Source organism: Macaca nemestrina, chromosome 1, assembly GCF_043159975.1.
Source record: "Macaca nemestrina isolate mMacNem1 chromosome 1, mMacNem.hap1, whole genome shotgun sequence".
In the NCBI taxonomy this organism is placed as follows: Eukaryota; Metazoa; Chordata; class Mammalia; order Primates; family Cercopithecidae; genus Macaca; species Macaca nemestrina.
This window is the reverse complement of record NC_092125.1, coordinates 173,634,978-173,652,784: the sequence shown is the minus strand read 5'-3', so window position 1 is coordinate 173,652,784 and position 17,807 is coordinate 173,634,978. Positions and strand designations below refer to the sequence as shown.

Below are 17,807 nucleotides of genomic sequence, written 5' to 3'. Positions count from 1 at the left end.
TCAATTAGGTTCATATAGCATCTTTGAGTGCAGAGGGGTCCTAGGAAAGAGAAAATTCACAGTTCTACACACCCATAAGGAGTATCTTTCTTTAGTTTCTGTATAATGCCCCTCCTTCACTTTCATAATATCTACCCGTGCAGCAAAAGAATAGACAGAAAAAATGGCTCACTCAGTGCTTAAGAGCATTTAATCATCATAGATCCAGCAGTACAGAAACGAGAAGAGACCAAGACATCGACTAAGTAGATAAGCAGTGAGCTATCACAACAGCAATGCAACAGCAACACTACCCCAACTCTGTGGTTCTGGAGAGTGACACATTGCCTATAAAAATTAGTGATGTGTTGCCTATTTTGTTTGTCAGACTCACAATCACCCTATAAGATCAATGGGGTAGGTTTGCATTTTTCTTTTATATTTTGCCCGTTTTAGAGATGAGAAAAATGAGTCAGAGAGAAATAAAATAAGTGTCCCAATATAAGGTAGTTATTTAGTTGTGTGAGACTTCAATTTATCTTTTTACATATTTTTCTGCTATTCCATATGCTATGGTATTGTGTAGCCCCCCACCCCAAATTTCTATGTTGAATCCCTAATCTCAAAATGTGACTGTATTTGGAGACAGGGCCTTTAGAGAGGTGATTAAGTAAAAATGAAGCTGTTAGGGTGGGTTCTAATCCAATCTGACTGGTGTCGTTTTAAGAAGAGGAAATTTAGACCTATAGAGATACCAGGGATGCACACACACAGAGGAAAGCCACGTGAGGTCACTCAAGTATCCACCTAGCATCAGAAGAGCTACTGCTATAGTTTTTCAGCATTCTCAGCCCTACCCACGTGTGAAACCTCAGGTCAGGTGAACAGCCACGTGACATCACTTCAATGGTCTCCTCATTGAAAATACGATGCCTTGTAAGATATCCAAGTGCAGCCACCTTCTTAGAGCCTTAAATTATGTTGCAGTCCAAGAATCAGCTGTATGGAATCCCCTCTGAAATCCTTCCTCCAGCTGCTTGGCATTTCCGTGGAGACCCTAGAACCATCTGTGTGGTGACACTAGCTATGAGATTCTGATAATAGTACCCCTTCTTCTTTGTTCCCTCAGCCTTAAGGTGGTAGCTGCTTTCTACAGTTACTAGTGTCTGGGTTACCTCCCTGTAGTGGATTGAATTGTGTCCTCAAAAATATGTTCAAGTCATAATCACTGGTACCTGTGAATCTGAGCTTATTTGGAAACAAGATCTTTTCAGATGTCATCAAGTTAAGATGAAGTCATTCTAGATTAGGGCAGGCCCTACTTAGAATGACTGGTGTCTTTATAAGATAAAGAAGAGGAACACTTGGATACAGAGGCACACAGAAGTCAGAAAGGAGAAGGCCTTGTGAAAACAAAGACAGAGATTGGAGTTACACAATAAGAAGCCAAAGGAGGCCTGGGGCTACTAGAAGCTGAAACTGGCAAGAAATAACTCTTCTCTAGAGTGTTCAGAGAAAGCCTGGCCACGCATACACCTTGATTTTGTATTTCCAGCCTCCAGAACTGTGAGAGAATAAACTACTATTGTTTTAAGCCACTAAGATTGTGGTATTTTGTATGGCAGCCCTGGGAAATGAATATACTCACCATATTCTTTTTTATCCTTCAACCTTTGGGTATTTACATAACCAATTCCCTTTAGTAAATTCTCTCTGCTTGGAATACCTAGTAAGATTTCTTAGGTTTTTCCACCTGGATATAGACTGATATATTTAATCCCGGACACACACACACACACACACACACACACACACACACACGCACATTTAGTACTTTGTATTTTGATCCAAAGGCAATCAGTAAATGGTTGATGGATGTAGTAAATAGAAAAACTACAACAGCAGATTAATATCAATGCATATTTTTTCACCTGTCATATTTAAAACTTGCTAATTGCTAAATATTTTCCCCAATGCATTGTTACAATTTTCACTTAATAATATGTCTTGGAAATCTTCCTGTAGCAACCCAGCCATATTATTTTACAACTGCATCATTTTATCAATTGGTTATATTGTAATTTAATTAAATAGTCCCCAAAGGATCTTTCTGTTAATTCTGTTTTTAAAAATGTTTACCAAAAAAAGCTACACTAAACATATATATACTCTCACAGGTTTCTTTTGTTGAGACACCAGTAGAATAAACACCCAGCTATGAGCTTCTTTGATCTAAGTGACTGTGCACTTGAAATTCTAATAAATAATACTAACGTCTGTAAATGTACTGCATTCATCTTTAAGGGCTACCACTAGAGAATGTCTCATGATAAAATAAAACTTGGAGAATTGTGCCTTTTATGATCTAACTGGCCTAAAAGAATAGCCATTAACGTGATTCTCACTCCCATTTTTCCTTCACTGGGGAGCTATTTACATTTCTGAGAGAAATGAGATGAAACCTAACAAGCAAACCACTCAAACTAGGCAGCATAGTCAACAATAGCTGTGAAAAATGGAAGGTCTCTCTGGAGCAAAAAAATAATGGAACTCACCTGTAGGCAAATCAGATAACAAATCAGAAGAAGCTGTGCTCAGCATCGCAACAAAATTCTGCCATCTGCGCAAGAAAAGGAAACAAAAATTGGTGATCAATATGATTGCCCTGAAAGAATGTCCAGTGAAGCTCTGTTTATATTGGTAGTGATACTGAATAAGCTTTTTGATACTTCTATCATTTAGGGTCCAATGCAGGAAACAGAAACTACTTTATATATGTCTATTAAAAAGGGCTTTGATACAGGGAATTACTGCAAAGCCATTAGAACAGAAGCTGGAGTGCGCTGCTAAGTTTAGGGTCAGACCTTAGCAGATGTGGTCCAGAGATTAGGGAACACCAGGAAATTCTGGCTGATGTCTCAGTTGCCCCTAGCTATGAAGTTGTCATCAGGCAGTACAAACTGCTTTCTGGCCACTGGAAAAACAAACACTTGCCAGTTTCTGGGGTTGTTACTGCTGTAGATATAAACAGATAGACAAACAAACAAACAAACAAACAAACAGTCTCCGTGCCACTGGCCTCTCCCCACTGCTTCTGACTTTCAAATTTTATGAAATTGCATCTCACTGATAGATCTTAAAACAGGTCTAGAACTTTGTGTCAAGAGGGTTTCAGAAAAGTTCTTTTTAGCCTTCACAAGTATGGAAAGCATTACAACACAGAAAAAAAACACAGAGGGGGATAAATATGGGGTGCTGAGTGCAAGAACACAATAGTCAGTGAATTCCCAAATGGAAATTACATTGAGTAATATGTCTGCAAGTGACAACCAGGTAATTTAAAGCTTAAAAAGTACTTTAGCAAAGCTTTGACATTGAAAACTACTTATATTTGCTTGCCTAGCATCCATTCTCCATTTATATATAAATATACTCTTCTCTGGGGTGACAGCTACTGGTTTCCTTTTGGATACTGTGTAAATGGGACCATGGTATGGTCAAAGTCCCATACCCTGCCCTAGCCAACGTTGTGATCTCAATCTATTTATCCCTTCCTCTCTTCTTCCCTCCCTTGCTTCTTCTCTCTCTCCCACTGTCTCTGCCTCTATCTCTGCCTTAATGTTTGGTTCTAGTCCTTCCTGAAGTTTTATTTTTCTCCGATTTTGTGTTAATTCATAACCTTTGAAAATATTTCTTTTTGCTTGTGTTAGCAAAAGACAGTTTCTGTTGCTAGCAACCAAATATCAACTAAGTATCTTTATCTTTCTCCGTCTTGTCCATTAGAAGAAGTCAAGTAAAAATGAAGAGCAAGTTGGGAAATATATAGGCTTGGTTTTTAAAGAAAAGTTCTAATGTCATATGACTTTATTTTCTTTAAATAAAATGATGAGTTAAATAGGTAACTAGTTTATTTTTCTTAGACTTCATGAAGCCTTTCCTATATATGACATAATGTTTAGAGAAATTATTTGGTCAGGATAAGTATGATATTGGGCTTTGAACATGTGGCCTCCAGAGTTTCATGCCACTTTGGGCACATGAATAGACAGATAAGTGATGGATATGCAGGACTGCCAGTCAGATAAGCTGATGACTATATCAGATGCTGCAGGTCTAGGCAGATAAGAGAAAGTTGAACAAGAAGTAGCAAGCACTCTTAAGGAATATTAATCACTATATAAAGATCTGATATTAGCACAGATCTGCAAATAAACTACAGTAGAGGCATCTCCTGTCTTCTACACTTCTCGCAATTTCTTTCCAGACTACTTTAAGTCCAGGTTTATGGCTGCAGCACCTTCTGACCCTTTGATTAAAAAACAAACAAACCATAAAACAGCAACAACAATAAGAACCTAGATCCATTAATATTTACACATTACACAACATTTATTTTTTCAGAGATGTTAGGAGTTATCAGGTAGTGTTCTCTTAGATATCAGGTATGATATGAGATAAGGCCTTTGCATAAAATGACACCAGAAAATTGCCTGCCCGTTCCTGATTATATGCTGACGGCGGGGGAAGCAGATTGAGGGAAAATTTTTTAATGATTGAATTTGGATATTGCCTGATTTGAATGGTATAGGACTTACATGACCAACACAATTTTTAAGATCCTTCTGACAAAATATTTCTTTTCTCCCACATTCTTTACATTACCCCAAGACCTTCAAAGTGCTGTTCACAACTTAAATTTGGGAGTGGGTTCTAGTTGCCATAACAGGCACTATAATTCTAATAACAAAAGTAGGTACCAAAACTCCAGTGTCAAGCCAGACAGGTCAGGACTGGAGGACAAGTTCTGTGAGCCTGATTCTAGATTCAGGCAGACCTGATTTTGAATCCCACTTTAACTGAGTTTTTCAAGTTAAAATGGCATGGAGTGAATATTCTGAGTACTTTTTGTGCATTATCTCATTTAATCAAGACAACCATCTTATGGGGCAGGTAAGTGACTTGCCCAAGGGCACATGGATCAATGGGACAGCCAGGATTTATGCCCTGACTCCAAATCTATCTGAACATAATGTAACTTGACTTCAGTTATATTTCTGTGATCTCTGCAGTTCCATGGACACGGCTGTTGTGTCTCTTGACATTTATTATTGCAGAAGTCTGGTGTCAGTCTGATTTTTGGTCATTTATAATTAATTTTTTCTTTGTTTGCTTTGGTTTAGTTTTATTGGGTTTTTGGCCTGGATCCCTGAATAATTGCCTTTGTCTTTATAATATAAAAGTTTTATTGGAATGATGTGCATACATTTTTTCTTAATTGAGATTATGTCACACTGAGTCCCTTCAATCTCTACAGCTGTACCAGCTCTGCAAAGTTTCTTCAGTTGGGACTTCCATTTTTATTTCTTTTTCCATTCTTTCTAGTTTTCTTTTTAATAATACCAAAGAAATCTCTATTTCTGAGGTTGAATCTCTATTCTTCTTCTTTTATATCTACTATCTTCATTTTCTTCTTTGCTATTTTCCTCTAGATTTTGTAAAAGCCTCTTAAATTTGACATTATATATTGATTCCTGGTTACCTCTTAATTCTGCTATGGAAATTTTAGTTTTCTTGAAACCATCCATATTTACTAAAATTCTTTCTAGTTTCCTCTGTTCATGTTTTGTGCTTTTTAAGTTTCATTTTTGTGTCCTTTTAATCTCATTATGTTGATTACTTTCCAATTCATTTCAGTAGAGGACATGGCTTCTTATACTCTACAAAAAAATCAATGGTTTTCTAAATTTTTCTTAGAGTAGATCAATTTAAAAGGTCTGTTGAGATTTGGAGCCTGCAGAATTGTGGCTCCCTTTCCATGTTTTGTAGTGTGTGTGTTTTTTAAAAATTAGGTATTATGCTTCAAATGAGTATCTATTCGTGTTCAGTAAAACCCAGCAGATGAGTTGCATTGATTTCCTTTGGCCTTGCTCACTGCTCACTAGACCGGAAGTCAAGGGCAGATGACAACTTTCATCCACTCCTGGTGCCTCTCAGGCATACACCTGGTACACCTTGATAGGGCAGAGATAGGATCTTCTCACTACATTTGTTGTATATCGCATACCCCATATTTGTATAGTATGCCATAAGCTAATGCTCCTCATCATATACAACAGACAGTGATCTTCCTCTCTGTACTAACCTCTACAACTTTATTATCAGATATTACCTTCATCAGATGCAAGCATCATAGTCATATTTTCCCTTTCCCACCTCACTTACTTCAACTTTCTGCTGTCATTCTTGATAGTTGAGCTCTCCAAATAGGCACAGAAGAGTTGTGTGTGATTAAGTATACATGTGTGTATCCTTGGGCAGGCGAGGGAGGGAAAGGAGACGTGGGAACCATAGTGCTCAGGCTGCACAAGAAAACAGCACTTGTGTAATTTTCTTGTTGGTCAAGACTTGGGTCCCCAAATCAAGGGGAAGATTGTGGTGAAGGGATAAAGTATTTTCTGTTTTCTGCACTTCTTATAGGTGGATAGGGCACAGCTTGGGGTGTGCAACTCATTTATTTTCCCACATTCCATTTATTATAGTTAGTGAAGAATTTTTTGGTACATTCTGACACTAGAGTCCCTATTAGTCAGTTTTTGCTACTCCTGTATTGTTTGTCTCTTTCCTTCTTCATAGAAATTTTAGTTAGGGGTTGTTAGGCAGATGTTATTTTATACAAAAAGCCTCATACATTAGAAAACCAAACAAACCTAAATGCACTAAACACACAAAATGTAGGCTATTTTACTGGAACATCCTTGTAACACTGATGAAGGTAGTTTCAGCTGGCATGCTGTTCTGTGAGGGTTATGAAGGCTTAAGTCAAAAGGTTTGCCGGTGTTCACCTCCTAAGCCCATTACCTTTTTGCCTCCTGAAATGTATGTTCCAGCCATAATGAACAGTATGTAGTTCTCCAACCTTATTTTTGCTTGGCTTTTGTCTCAGCACATACGGCTCCTTATCTCTGAAATACTCTTCCCTGTCCCTTACCTAGATAGCTCCTACAAATCCCACCAAGCTCAGCTGAGACATAGTATAGAATATTGATAAAGAGTCAGCTCTGTTCAGACTGCCAGGATCAGAAATTAAGTCCCATGATTTGAAGAATTGCCTTCAGAATCCTGTAATCTTCTACTTCAGTCAAGGGAAACAAAATATGCCAGAAGGAGGAGTCAGACAGGAGGATTACTGAAGAGGCCTTTAGCCTTTAGGAACTATATTAGTTTGCTGGGGTTGTGTTATGGTCTAAATGTTTATATCTCCCCCACATTCATGTACTGAAATCCTCACTCTCATGGTATTAGGAGCTATGGTCTTAGGAAAGTGATTAGGCCATGGAGGGCAGAGCCCTCATGCATGGGATTAGTATTCTTATAAAGGAGGCCTAAGAGAGACCTTTTTCTGCTTTCACCATAGGAGGTCACAGTGAAAAAACATCTGTCTCTAAGGAAGTGGACCCTCACCAAACACTAAATCTGCTTGTGTCTTGATCTTGGACTTCCTGACCTCCAGAAATCTGAGAAATAAATTTATGTTTTTTATAAACCACCAAGTCAATAGTATTCTGTTATGGCAGTCCAAATGGTCTCAGACAGGCTGCCATAACAAAATACCGCAGATCACATGGCTTAAACAACAGAAATTTATTTTCTCACAGTTCTGGAGGCTGGAAGTCCAAGATCAAGGTGTCAGTAGGTTTAGTTTCTTCCAAGGCCTCTCTCCTTGGCTTGCAGATGGCCACTTTCTTGCTGTGTTCTCTGTGCATGGTCTTTCCTCTGTGCACGTACATCCCTGGTGTCTCTTTGTGTCTCCAAATGTCCACTTCCTATAAGGACACCCTTCAGATTGGATTAGAACCCAAACTAACAGTCTCATTTTAACTCAGTTATCACTTCTTTATTTTTAGTTTTTGGGGGACAGAGTCTCACTTTGTCACCCAGGCTGGAGTGCAGTGGTATGATCTCAGCTCACTATAAACTCTCCTTCCTAGGTTCAAGCAATTCTCATGCCTCAGCCTCGAGAGTAGCTGGGACTGCAGGCATGTGCCACCATGCCAGCTAATTTTTGTATTTTTAGTAGAGGCAGGGTTTTCCCAGGTTGGTCAGGCTGGTGTTGAACTCCTGACCCCAAGTGATCTGCTCACCTCCGCCTCCCAAAGTGTTGGGATTACAGGCATAAGCCACCATAACCAGCCTATCACTTCTTTAAAAGGCCCTCCAAATATAGCCATATTCTGAAGTGCTAGGGATTAACACTTCAATATGTGAACTTTGGAGGGATACAATTCAGCCTTTAACAGCCCTAATCAAAGAAGCCTAACTTTTGAGAGTTAGCCAAGCCAAGGAGAGAGGCCTTCGAAGAAACTAAACCTACTGACACCTTGATCTTGGACTTCTAGCCTCCACAACTGTGAGAAAATAAATCTCTGTTGTTTAAGCCATGTGATCTGGTAAGGAAAGGTTGCTTCCAAGCTCTGGGCTTCTTTGGATAATACCTGCCCCTGGAGCTTAAATGTTTCCCTCTTTGGTATTCATACCTTACATTCCTCCTGGGTCCTGGAGGAGGGGGCAAGAGATACTAAAGTATAATCTAGAATTCTCTTTAGCATCAAGCCCAAGGGTGAAGCCAGCTCTGGAACTTAGGCAGTTTGGCTAAAGCCTCTGTGCCTAGCCATTATCTTATAAACTGAGTTTCATAGGACTTGTAGGAGACTCAGTGTAGTGTAGTGACCAAGAGATGAGACTGAAGGTAGAGAGCCTACATTTGACTTAGCCTTATTGATGAATTCATTTATTACTTGTGTATTGGTTTTAGCCTCTCTGTGCCTCTGTGGCTCAGTTTCCTCACTTGAAAAATAATATACCTACTTCAAGGAAAAGTTGTAATAATTAAAAGAGTTAATATTTATAAAGCACTTATTATTATTTTCTGGAAGAGAAAAGGCAGCAGGTCTGATTTCTAAGGCACAGCCAATGGGCAGATCTATACCATATCTCTAATAGCTTGCTACCTGACACTTTTCCTATTCCCTTTATAAGTAATTGCTGAATCAGACACCTCATGTTTCCTTCATCTTCTAAAATCCTCTGGTTTTTCCTGGGATTAGCAAGACCAGTCTTTTTCAACTTAATTGCACTCTCAATAATGGGCCAGATGTGTATGATAAGTCCTGCTTGCGGCTGTGTCAATTGCTCCCCTCTATTCATGAAGCTTCCATAGCAGCTTTATTATTTATCCCTTCCCCCAACACAATTTGGCTTGTGTGCATGTGTTTTAAACTGGTTTGAAGCATTTAATTTTGCCAATACAATTTTAGAGTATTAGTTTGCCTCCTGTTCTCTCTCTGCCCTCCTTAATTACCATTTATTGCAAAGTCACACAGAAACATTAAATGCTAATTCTGATTTACATGTTTCTGGCCAAGAACACGGATGATAATTTCCATCCAACACAACCTGAACTCATTTTACATAAGGGTGATTCAGAGTAGAGATTTGAAATCGTAATCAAGTCTTTCTCAAAATCGCCTTATCCTGGCAGTCATTCACTAATGTCTCTGCTAATTGGTAGGTAAATGGCAAAAAAACAAATCTCAATGTTAAAACAACAACAACAACAACTTTGTAACAGGGTTTGTGAAATTGCTCCTCTCGTCAACTCTTACAACATGACAGTTTAAGGAGGAAACACAACTCATTTTATTTGGTTAGATGGGGCTAATCCCACATCACCATAATCCCTCCTGATGTTTTATTGATTCTAAAGGACATTTAGTCAGGAAGCAGCTCAACACTAGAATCCTGCTAATTAGCAAGCAGCCACATTCCAAATGGGTTCCCAATTGAACAGCAGATTAATGAACAATATGTACTAAAATAATGATTCGTGCATTCAGCTTCTAAAATGTGTGTCTAAATTGCATCTTTAATCTCTTAAGGATATAGGTTTGCGTACAAAGCCCTTAACAAAACGGATTTAATTCAACAAAAGAAGCTTTAGCCAATGACTGTTTAGGGATGAAACAGGTTTATTTCTTATAAATGCAATTCTTTTTTAGTTCTTACGGTTTTGATATCCTTGAACATTTAAAAGACAAAGACAGGTGAGTAAAGAAATCAGTGTGCTTCTCTGATCTGCACAAAAACAGTGAGAAACTGAGAGTGTTGATAGGATAATAAGTAGCTTAACCTTATTTGCTCCCCATTTTCTTTTGGTCTCATATTCCTAATTCTTGGAATCTTGGTTCTGGATCTCAATTTTTAATCAACAAACATCTATTGAGTCTCTACTATGTATAAGTATAATGTGAGCTTTGATACTTGCTTTTTCTTCCTTTAGATTGGTGCCTTTTTGGTATTAATTTTAGTCTTGCGATTTTCTACTCAGCTCTTAGCTCAGTTTTCTGTGTTTCCAGCTTAGCCACACCCCTCTCGTTCATCCAACCACCCCCAAGGTTTTAAAGAAGGCAGACTCTCATGTCCAAAGCTGGCATAGTGGAAATTCATTGACTAAGCTCAGTATCATAACCTCATTATTCATATGTTCATTGATTGATGTGCCTCATAACCTTTACCCTTCATTTTTCTGTATTGCTCCATGTGATATGCCATATATTCTAACTTAGGTATTATTTATCTTTCCCATTAGAATGTCAGTTTCATGAGCAAAGGGGCTTTGTTTTTTTCATATCTATATTCCTAGTGTGTAAGAGTAGTGCTTGGTATGTAGTAGGTACCCAGTAAATGCTTGCTAAATAAATGAATAAGTAAATTCCTCAAACATTTACTGTGTACCTATCATGTGGCAATGACATGGTTTGGCTTTGTGTCCCCACCCAAATCTAATGTCAAAGTGTATTCTCCATGTGTTGAAGGAGGGGCCTGGTGGCAGGTGATTGGATCATGGGGGCAGATTTCCCCCATGCTGTTCTCGTGATAGTTTTCACAAGATCTGATAGTTTAAAAGTGTGGCACATCCCCCTTCACTGTCTCTCTCTCTCTCCTGCTTTGCCATAGTAAGGTATGCTTGCTTTCCCTTTGCCTTTTGCCTTGATCGTTAAGTTTCCTATGGCCTCTCAGCCATCCTTCCTGTTAAGCCTGTAAATCTCTAAGTCAATTAAACCTCTTTTCTTCATAAATTACCCAGTCTCAGGTAGTTCCTTACAGCAATGTAAAAACAGACTGACAGAGAAAATTGGTACCAGGAGAGTGGGGCACTACTATAAAGATACATGAAAATATGGAAGTGACTTCCAAACTGGGTAATGGGCAAAGGTTGAAACATTTTGGAGGGCTCAGAAGAAGACAGGAAGATGTGGGAAAAAAATTTGAAACTTCCTAGAGACTTGTTGAATGGTTTTGATCAAAATGCTGACAGTGATATGGACAATGACGTCCAGGCTGAGGTGGTCTCAAATGAGAATGAGGAACTTTTTGGGAAATGGAGTAAAGGTCCCTCTTTCTATGCTTTAGCAAAAAGACTGGCAATATTTTGCCCCTGCCTTAGAGATCTGTGGAACTTTGAACTTGAGAGAAGTGATTTAGGGTATCTAGCAGAAGAAATTTCTAAGCAGCAAAGCATTCAAGATGTGACCTGGTTGTGTCTAAAAATGTACAGTCATAAGCATTTACAAAGAGATGGTCTAAAATTGCAATTTATGTTTAAAAGGGAAGCAGAGAAAAAAAGTTTGGAAAATTTGTAGCCTGACTATGAGGTAGAAAGGAAAAGCACATTTTCTGGGGAGAAAGTCAAGCTGGCTGCAGAAATTTGCATAAGTGATGAGGAGCTATATATTAATAGCCAGGACAATGGGAAAAATGTCTCCAGGTCATTTCAGAGATCTTGGCAGCCCCTCCCATCACAGGCCTGGAGGCCTGGGAGGGAAAAATAGTTTCATGGACTGGGTCCAGGGCCCCACTGCTCTGTGTAGCCTCAGGACGTGGTGCCCTGCATCCCAGTTGCTCCAGCTCCAGCTGTGGCTGAAAGGGACCAAGGCACAGCACAAGCCATGGCTTCAGAGGGTGCAAGCCCCAAGACTTTGTAGCTTCCATGGAGTGTTGGGCCTGTGGATGTGCAGAAGGCAAGAGTTTGGGAGCCTTTGCCTAGATTTCAGAGGATGTATGGAAATGCCTGGATGTTCAGGCAGAAGTCTGCTGAAGGGGTGGAGCCCTAATGGAGAACCTCCACTAGGGCAGTGCAGTGGGGAAATGTGGGATTGGAGCTCCTGTACAGAGTCCCCACTAGGGGACTGCCTAGTGGAGTTGTAAAAAGAGGGTGTACAGTCCTCCAGACCCCAGCATGGTAAATCCAGTGACAGCTTTCAACCATGTACCTGGAAAAGCCACAGGCATTCAATGCAAGCTTGTGAAAGCAGCCAAAGGAGTTGTACCCTGAAGAACCACAGGGGCAGAGCTGCCCAAACCCTTAGGAACCCACCCCTTGCATCAGTGTGCTCTGGATGTGAGACATAGAGTCAAAAGAAATTATTTTGGAGCTTTAAGATTTAATAACTGCTCTGCTGGGTTTTGGACTTGCATGGGTACTGTAGCTCCTTTGTTTTGGCCCATTTCTTCCTTTCGGAATGGGAGCATTTACCCAATGCCTGTACCCCCACTGTATCTTGGAAGCAACTGACTTGTTTTTGATTTTACAGGCTCATAGGTAGAAGAGATTTGCCTTGTCTCAGATGAGACTTTGGACTTGGACTTTTGCATTAATGCTGGAATGAGTTAAGACTTTAGGGGACTGTTGGGAAGGCATGATTGGTTTCGAAATGTAAAAAGAACATGAGACTTGGGAGGACCTGGGGGCAGAATGATATTGCTTGAGTCTGTGTCCCCACCCAAATCTCATGTCAAATTGTAATCTCCATGTACTGAAGGAAGGGCCTAGTGGGAGGTGATTGGGTCATGAGGGCGGATTTCCCCCATGCTGTTCTCATGATGGTGAGTGAGTTCTCATGAGGTTTGATGGTTTAAAACTGCACATGTACCCTAGAACTTAAAGTATAATTAAAAAATCAAAACAAAACAAAACAAAAAAACTGTGCCACTTCCCCCCTCGCTGTCTCTCTTTCTCTCTCTCCTGATTTGCCATGGTAAGACGTGTTTGCTTCCCCTTTGCCTTTCACTGTGATTGTAAGTTTCCTGAGGCCTCCCATCCATTCTTACTGTACAGCCTACAGAACTATGAGTCAGTTAAACTTCTTTTCTTCAGAAATTACTCAGTCTCATGTAGTTCCTTATAGCACTGTGAGAACAGACTAATACAGCCAAGTACTAGGCTAGATGTTGGAAATATAGTGTGAGGAAAATAGTCATGCCCCTTGCTAGCATGGAGATCACTATGTAGACTTTAAACTAACAAATAACGCAAATACACACATAATTACAAATAGTGATAAGTGTTAGCAAATAAAATGACTGGGTGCCATGACAGAGTACAGCCCAAGGGACCTGATTTTGATGACTTGGGTAAGGAAAGCCTTCTTCAAGTTGCTCATGAGATAGGGACTGAGAAGAATTTATGTATCTGCATCCCTGAGAATATTTTGAGGGATCACCCCTCTAATTCAATTCAAGTCAATGTATCCCCAACCCCCAATTCAGTTCAAGTCAATAAATATTTATTGAGAACCTACTATGTACCAGGCACTGCTCTAGACACTTTGGAATACATCAATGAATAAAACAAAGACCCTTTCTTCCCCGTGGCACTATCATCTACTGTCTGTCAGGGAGATACAGATAATAACTAAACAGATGATAAATCAGCAAATTACCTAATTCATTAGAGGTTGATAAGTGTATAAAAGAAAACACAAGAAGACTAGCTTAAGGGGAACAAAGGATGGGGACCACAGCTTTAAATAGGGTGGTTAGTGTAGGTCTCATTGACAAGGAGATATTTGAGCAAAAACTTGAAGAAGGTGAGGGAGTTAGCATAAGGGTATCTGTGGGAAGAGCTTTCAAGGTAGAGGGAACATTCAAAGGATAGGTGCTAAGCTGAAGTCTGCATGGTGTGTTTGAGGAAGAAAAGAGGCATGGTGTAACTGGAACAGATTAGGGAAAGGAAATTTTAGATGGAGCCAGAGAAGTGATGGGGGAGCAGCTCGTGTAGAGGACTTTGATTTTTTTTTTTTTCCTTCTACATGTAATAACATACTCTTGCAGTGTTTTGAGAAGAGTAATGATGTGAACCCTTTTAGGTTTATTAATAGATTATAATAGCTGTAGGAGTGAGGATAAATTAGGTATAAGAGTAGAAATAGAGTTCAGTTAGGAGGCTATTACAGAAATCCAGGAGAAAGATAATGGTAGTGTGGATGGGTGTTGTTAAGTAACAATAGAAGGGGTGACAGGGAACCAGATTCTGGATATAAGTTGATTTGCTAATTAAATAAATTAAATCAATAATTAATAATCTTTCAAAACAGCAAGTTCCAGGCCCAGTTGGGTTCACTGGTGAATTCTACCAAAAATTTGAGAAGGAAATTGTAGTAGTTTCCCCTTATCTACATGGTGTATATTCCAAGACCCATCGTGGATACCTGAAACCACAGCTAGTACTGAACCCTATATATGTCCTATGCACAAATTTCTTTTTCCTTCTTCACAATTGTACGAACAGAAGATTTGTTCTTTTCGTAGATCTTAGCAACCTCAGCATACATTTATTTTCCTCATTAAGTTGCGAGCTTTCACCTTTTTACATAAGAAATTACTTTACAGTTTATCTTTGGCATATGCAAGTTGCCAGCATTATTACTTTTTTGCTTTGAGGCCATTAATAAGCACAATAAGAATTACTTGAACACAAGCACTGTGATACCATGACAGTCAATCTGACAACAAAGACAGCTACTAAGTGACCAACAGAGGGGTAACATATACAGCATGGATATGTTGGATGAAGGTATGATCATGTCCCAGGCAGAACCAAGCAGGATAGAATAAGATTTCTTCATGCTGCTCAGAATGGTGCACAACTTAAAATTTATAACTTGCTTATTTCTGGAATTTTCCATTTAATATTTTCAGACCATTGGTAACTGAAGTCATAGAAAGTGAAACCACAGAAAAGGGAAGCCTACTATAATTTGTCTTTTTCTCTGTGTGCTTTTAAGGTTTTTTCTTTACCACTGGGTTAAACAATTTGATCACAATGAACTTTTGCATGGTTTATTTCAAATTTCTAGTGTCTGAAGTTCATTGAGCTCCTTGGGTCCATGTCTTTATAGTTTACCCCAAATTTGAAAAAATTGCAGCTATTATTTGTTCAACATACTTTTCTTCCCTTCATCCCTCTCTTCCTTTTCTGAGACTCCAGTTTCCCATGTATTAGGTTGCTGGTGTCACAAGACCCAATGATGCTCTGTTAGTTTTTCCTTCATTTTTTCACACTGAGTTTTATTTTACATAGTGTCTATATCTGTGTCGTCAAACTCACTTATTTGTTATTGTGTGTATTATCTTCCATTGCTTCCATAACAAACATTTTTCTTTCAGGTATTGTATTTTTAAAATAAACCTTATTTTTTTAAAGTAGTCTTAGATTTTACAGAAAAAATTCAAGGTAGTACGGAGAATTTTCACATGCTTCATACTTGGTTTCCCTTTTGGTCAATATCTTACATTCATATGATACTATTGCTATGATTAATGGACCAATATTCATACATTATGATTAACTAAAGTCCATAATTCCAATATCCTTAGTTTTTACCTAATATTCCTTTTCTGTTCCAGATTCCCTCCAGGCTATCCCATAACATTTAGTCTTCATGTCTTCTTATGTTCTTGTTGGCTGGGACAGTTTCTCAGATCTTCCTCATTTTCAATGGTCTTCACAATTTTGTGGAGCACTGGCTAGGCATTGTGTAGAATGTCTCTGTTGTGAATTGTTTAGGGTTTTTCACATTATTACACTGGGGTTACATGTTGTAGTGGAGAAGACAGTGTATTTTTTTTTTTTTAATCTCCAGAAGTTGTATTTGGATCTTTTTAAATCTTCCATACCTTTCATTATGTTCACGTCTTCCTATGCCTTCTTGAACAGGTGAAGTGTATTTATAAGTGCTCTTTTAACATGCTTGTTTACTAACTGTATTATCCGTGTTGTTTAGGAATCTGCTTGTATTAACTGGTTTTTCTCTGAATAATACGTCCTAATTTTCCTGCTTCTTTTTGTGCTCAGCAATTTTTGTATACATTTTAGAAACTGTGATTTTTGCATTGTTGATCAAAATTTTCTGTTCCTTTGAAGTTGGGGGACTTTGTTCTTAGATATAATTAAGTTGCTCAAAAACATTTTGATCATTTTCAAGCTTTGTTAGACTTTTAAGATTTGTTGAGTTTGTCTGGGGGTAATTTGGCACCATCATTACAATGCTGTACTTTTTTAAGGTTTCTACTCAATGCCATATGTGGTACAAGATCTTCTTCACTAGCTGGTGGAAACATGAAGTATTCCCAATCCTATATGAGATCTAATGATGTTTCTACATCTTTCTTTTGGTGTTACTTTCCCTGGCCTTGGGTAGTTGCCTCAAATGGATACATTAGCCAGCACTCACATGAAGATTTAAGGGTAACTCTTAGAAATCTCCAGAGAGGGCTCCCTGGGGATTTCTCACTTCTCTACTCCTCTGTACTGTGCATTTTAGTCTTTTTGGCCTTCCTGAACTCGAAACTCTGTCGCTTTAACTCAGGGAGAATGCTGGGCTCTGCTTGAATTCCCCATTCCTATGCAATGAGCTAGGCTCACTTGCTTTGTTTTTCTTCTCCCAGGAGTCACTGTTCTGTGCTGTTTGCCATTCGATGTCTGAGAATCACTGCTTCACATATTTTGTCCTATATTTTTGTCATATATTTTTAGTTGTCAAAGGTGGAATGGTAAATCTAGTCCCTGATAGTCTGTAATGGTTGTAGGTGGAAGTTTCCTGCTTTGTTTTTCTACAGCGAAGAAGACCCTCTGGTCACAAAAAAAGCAAACCTTCTTAACTCTACCAAGTGATGAAATCGATCGCTTCACACACAGAACTCCCACTCTAAAGGCAGATCTAGTGTTTGGTATCCTAACAGAAGACAGAGTGAATAAAAAATTCAGGCTGCTCTCACAAAATGTCATTCCCTAGGTAGGAGTCTAGAAAATCCAAGATCAAGGTGCTGGCAGGTTAAGTTTTTGGTGAGGACCCTCTTCCTGACTTATAGATGGCTACCTTTTGTATCTTCACATGGAAGAGACAGGAAACTCTCATGTCTGTTCCTCTCGTTACAAAGACAATAATTTCATCATAGGGGTTTTACCTGTATGACTTCATCTAAACCTAATCACCTCCCAAAGCCAGTCTCCAAAAACCATCATATTTGAAGTTAAGGCTTCACCATATCATTTGGGGAAGGGGTGGTGGATACAAATATTCAGTTCTTGGCAAAAGTTGACTTACTTTATTTCATTTTGGTAACCCAAATCTTGATGGTTAAGCAATGTTTCCAGCAGGCTCAGGGTCAGATACAATCCATGCTTCCCACATATAGCCCTGACCTACAAGTTTGAAAAAAAAAAAAGATTTCACTAGAATACAAAATGTTTCAATAGGATACGATTAATATTTTTCTCATAATTAGAAGCTATATTTTTTTGACAAAGAATTAATACCCAGCAGTATATTCTACCATTGAGGTATCCTTCAGGATATGATTTAGGACAAGAATGTGCAACTGAATGCTTACCAGCAAGTTTTTATACAGTTGACACAGAGGCATACTTCATTACTCAGAAGCCACTGGGGTTTGAAATGCTGATCTTACATTTTTATCAGCCATGGAAT

At 38.8% G+C, this 17,807-nt stretch overlaps 1 protein-coding gene across 3 annotated transcripts in view; it reads right to left on the bottom strand.

Annotated features, from left to right (window-relative positions):
- Positions 1 to 17,807, bottom strand: part of C1H1orf87 (chromosome 1 C1orf87 homolog) — an 83,610-nt gene that overhangs the window by 16,552 nt on the left and 49,251 nt on the right. For all 3 annotated transcript variants that reach the window (XM_011764417.2, XM_024797036.2, XM_071092312.1), the window contains 2 exons: positions 17,424 to 17,521; positions 2,535 to 2,599 (listed from right to left, as the gene is read on the bottom strand). In XM_011764417.2, the coding sequence (XP_011762719.2) occupies positions 2,535 to 2,599; positions 17,424 to 17,521 (163 nt within the window). The remainder of the gene's footprint in view (positions 1 to 2,534; positions 2,600 to 17,423; positions 17,522 to 17,807) is intronic.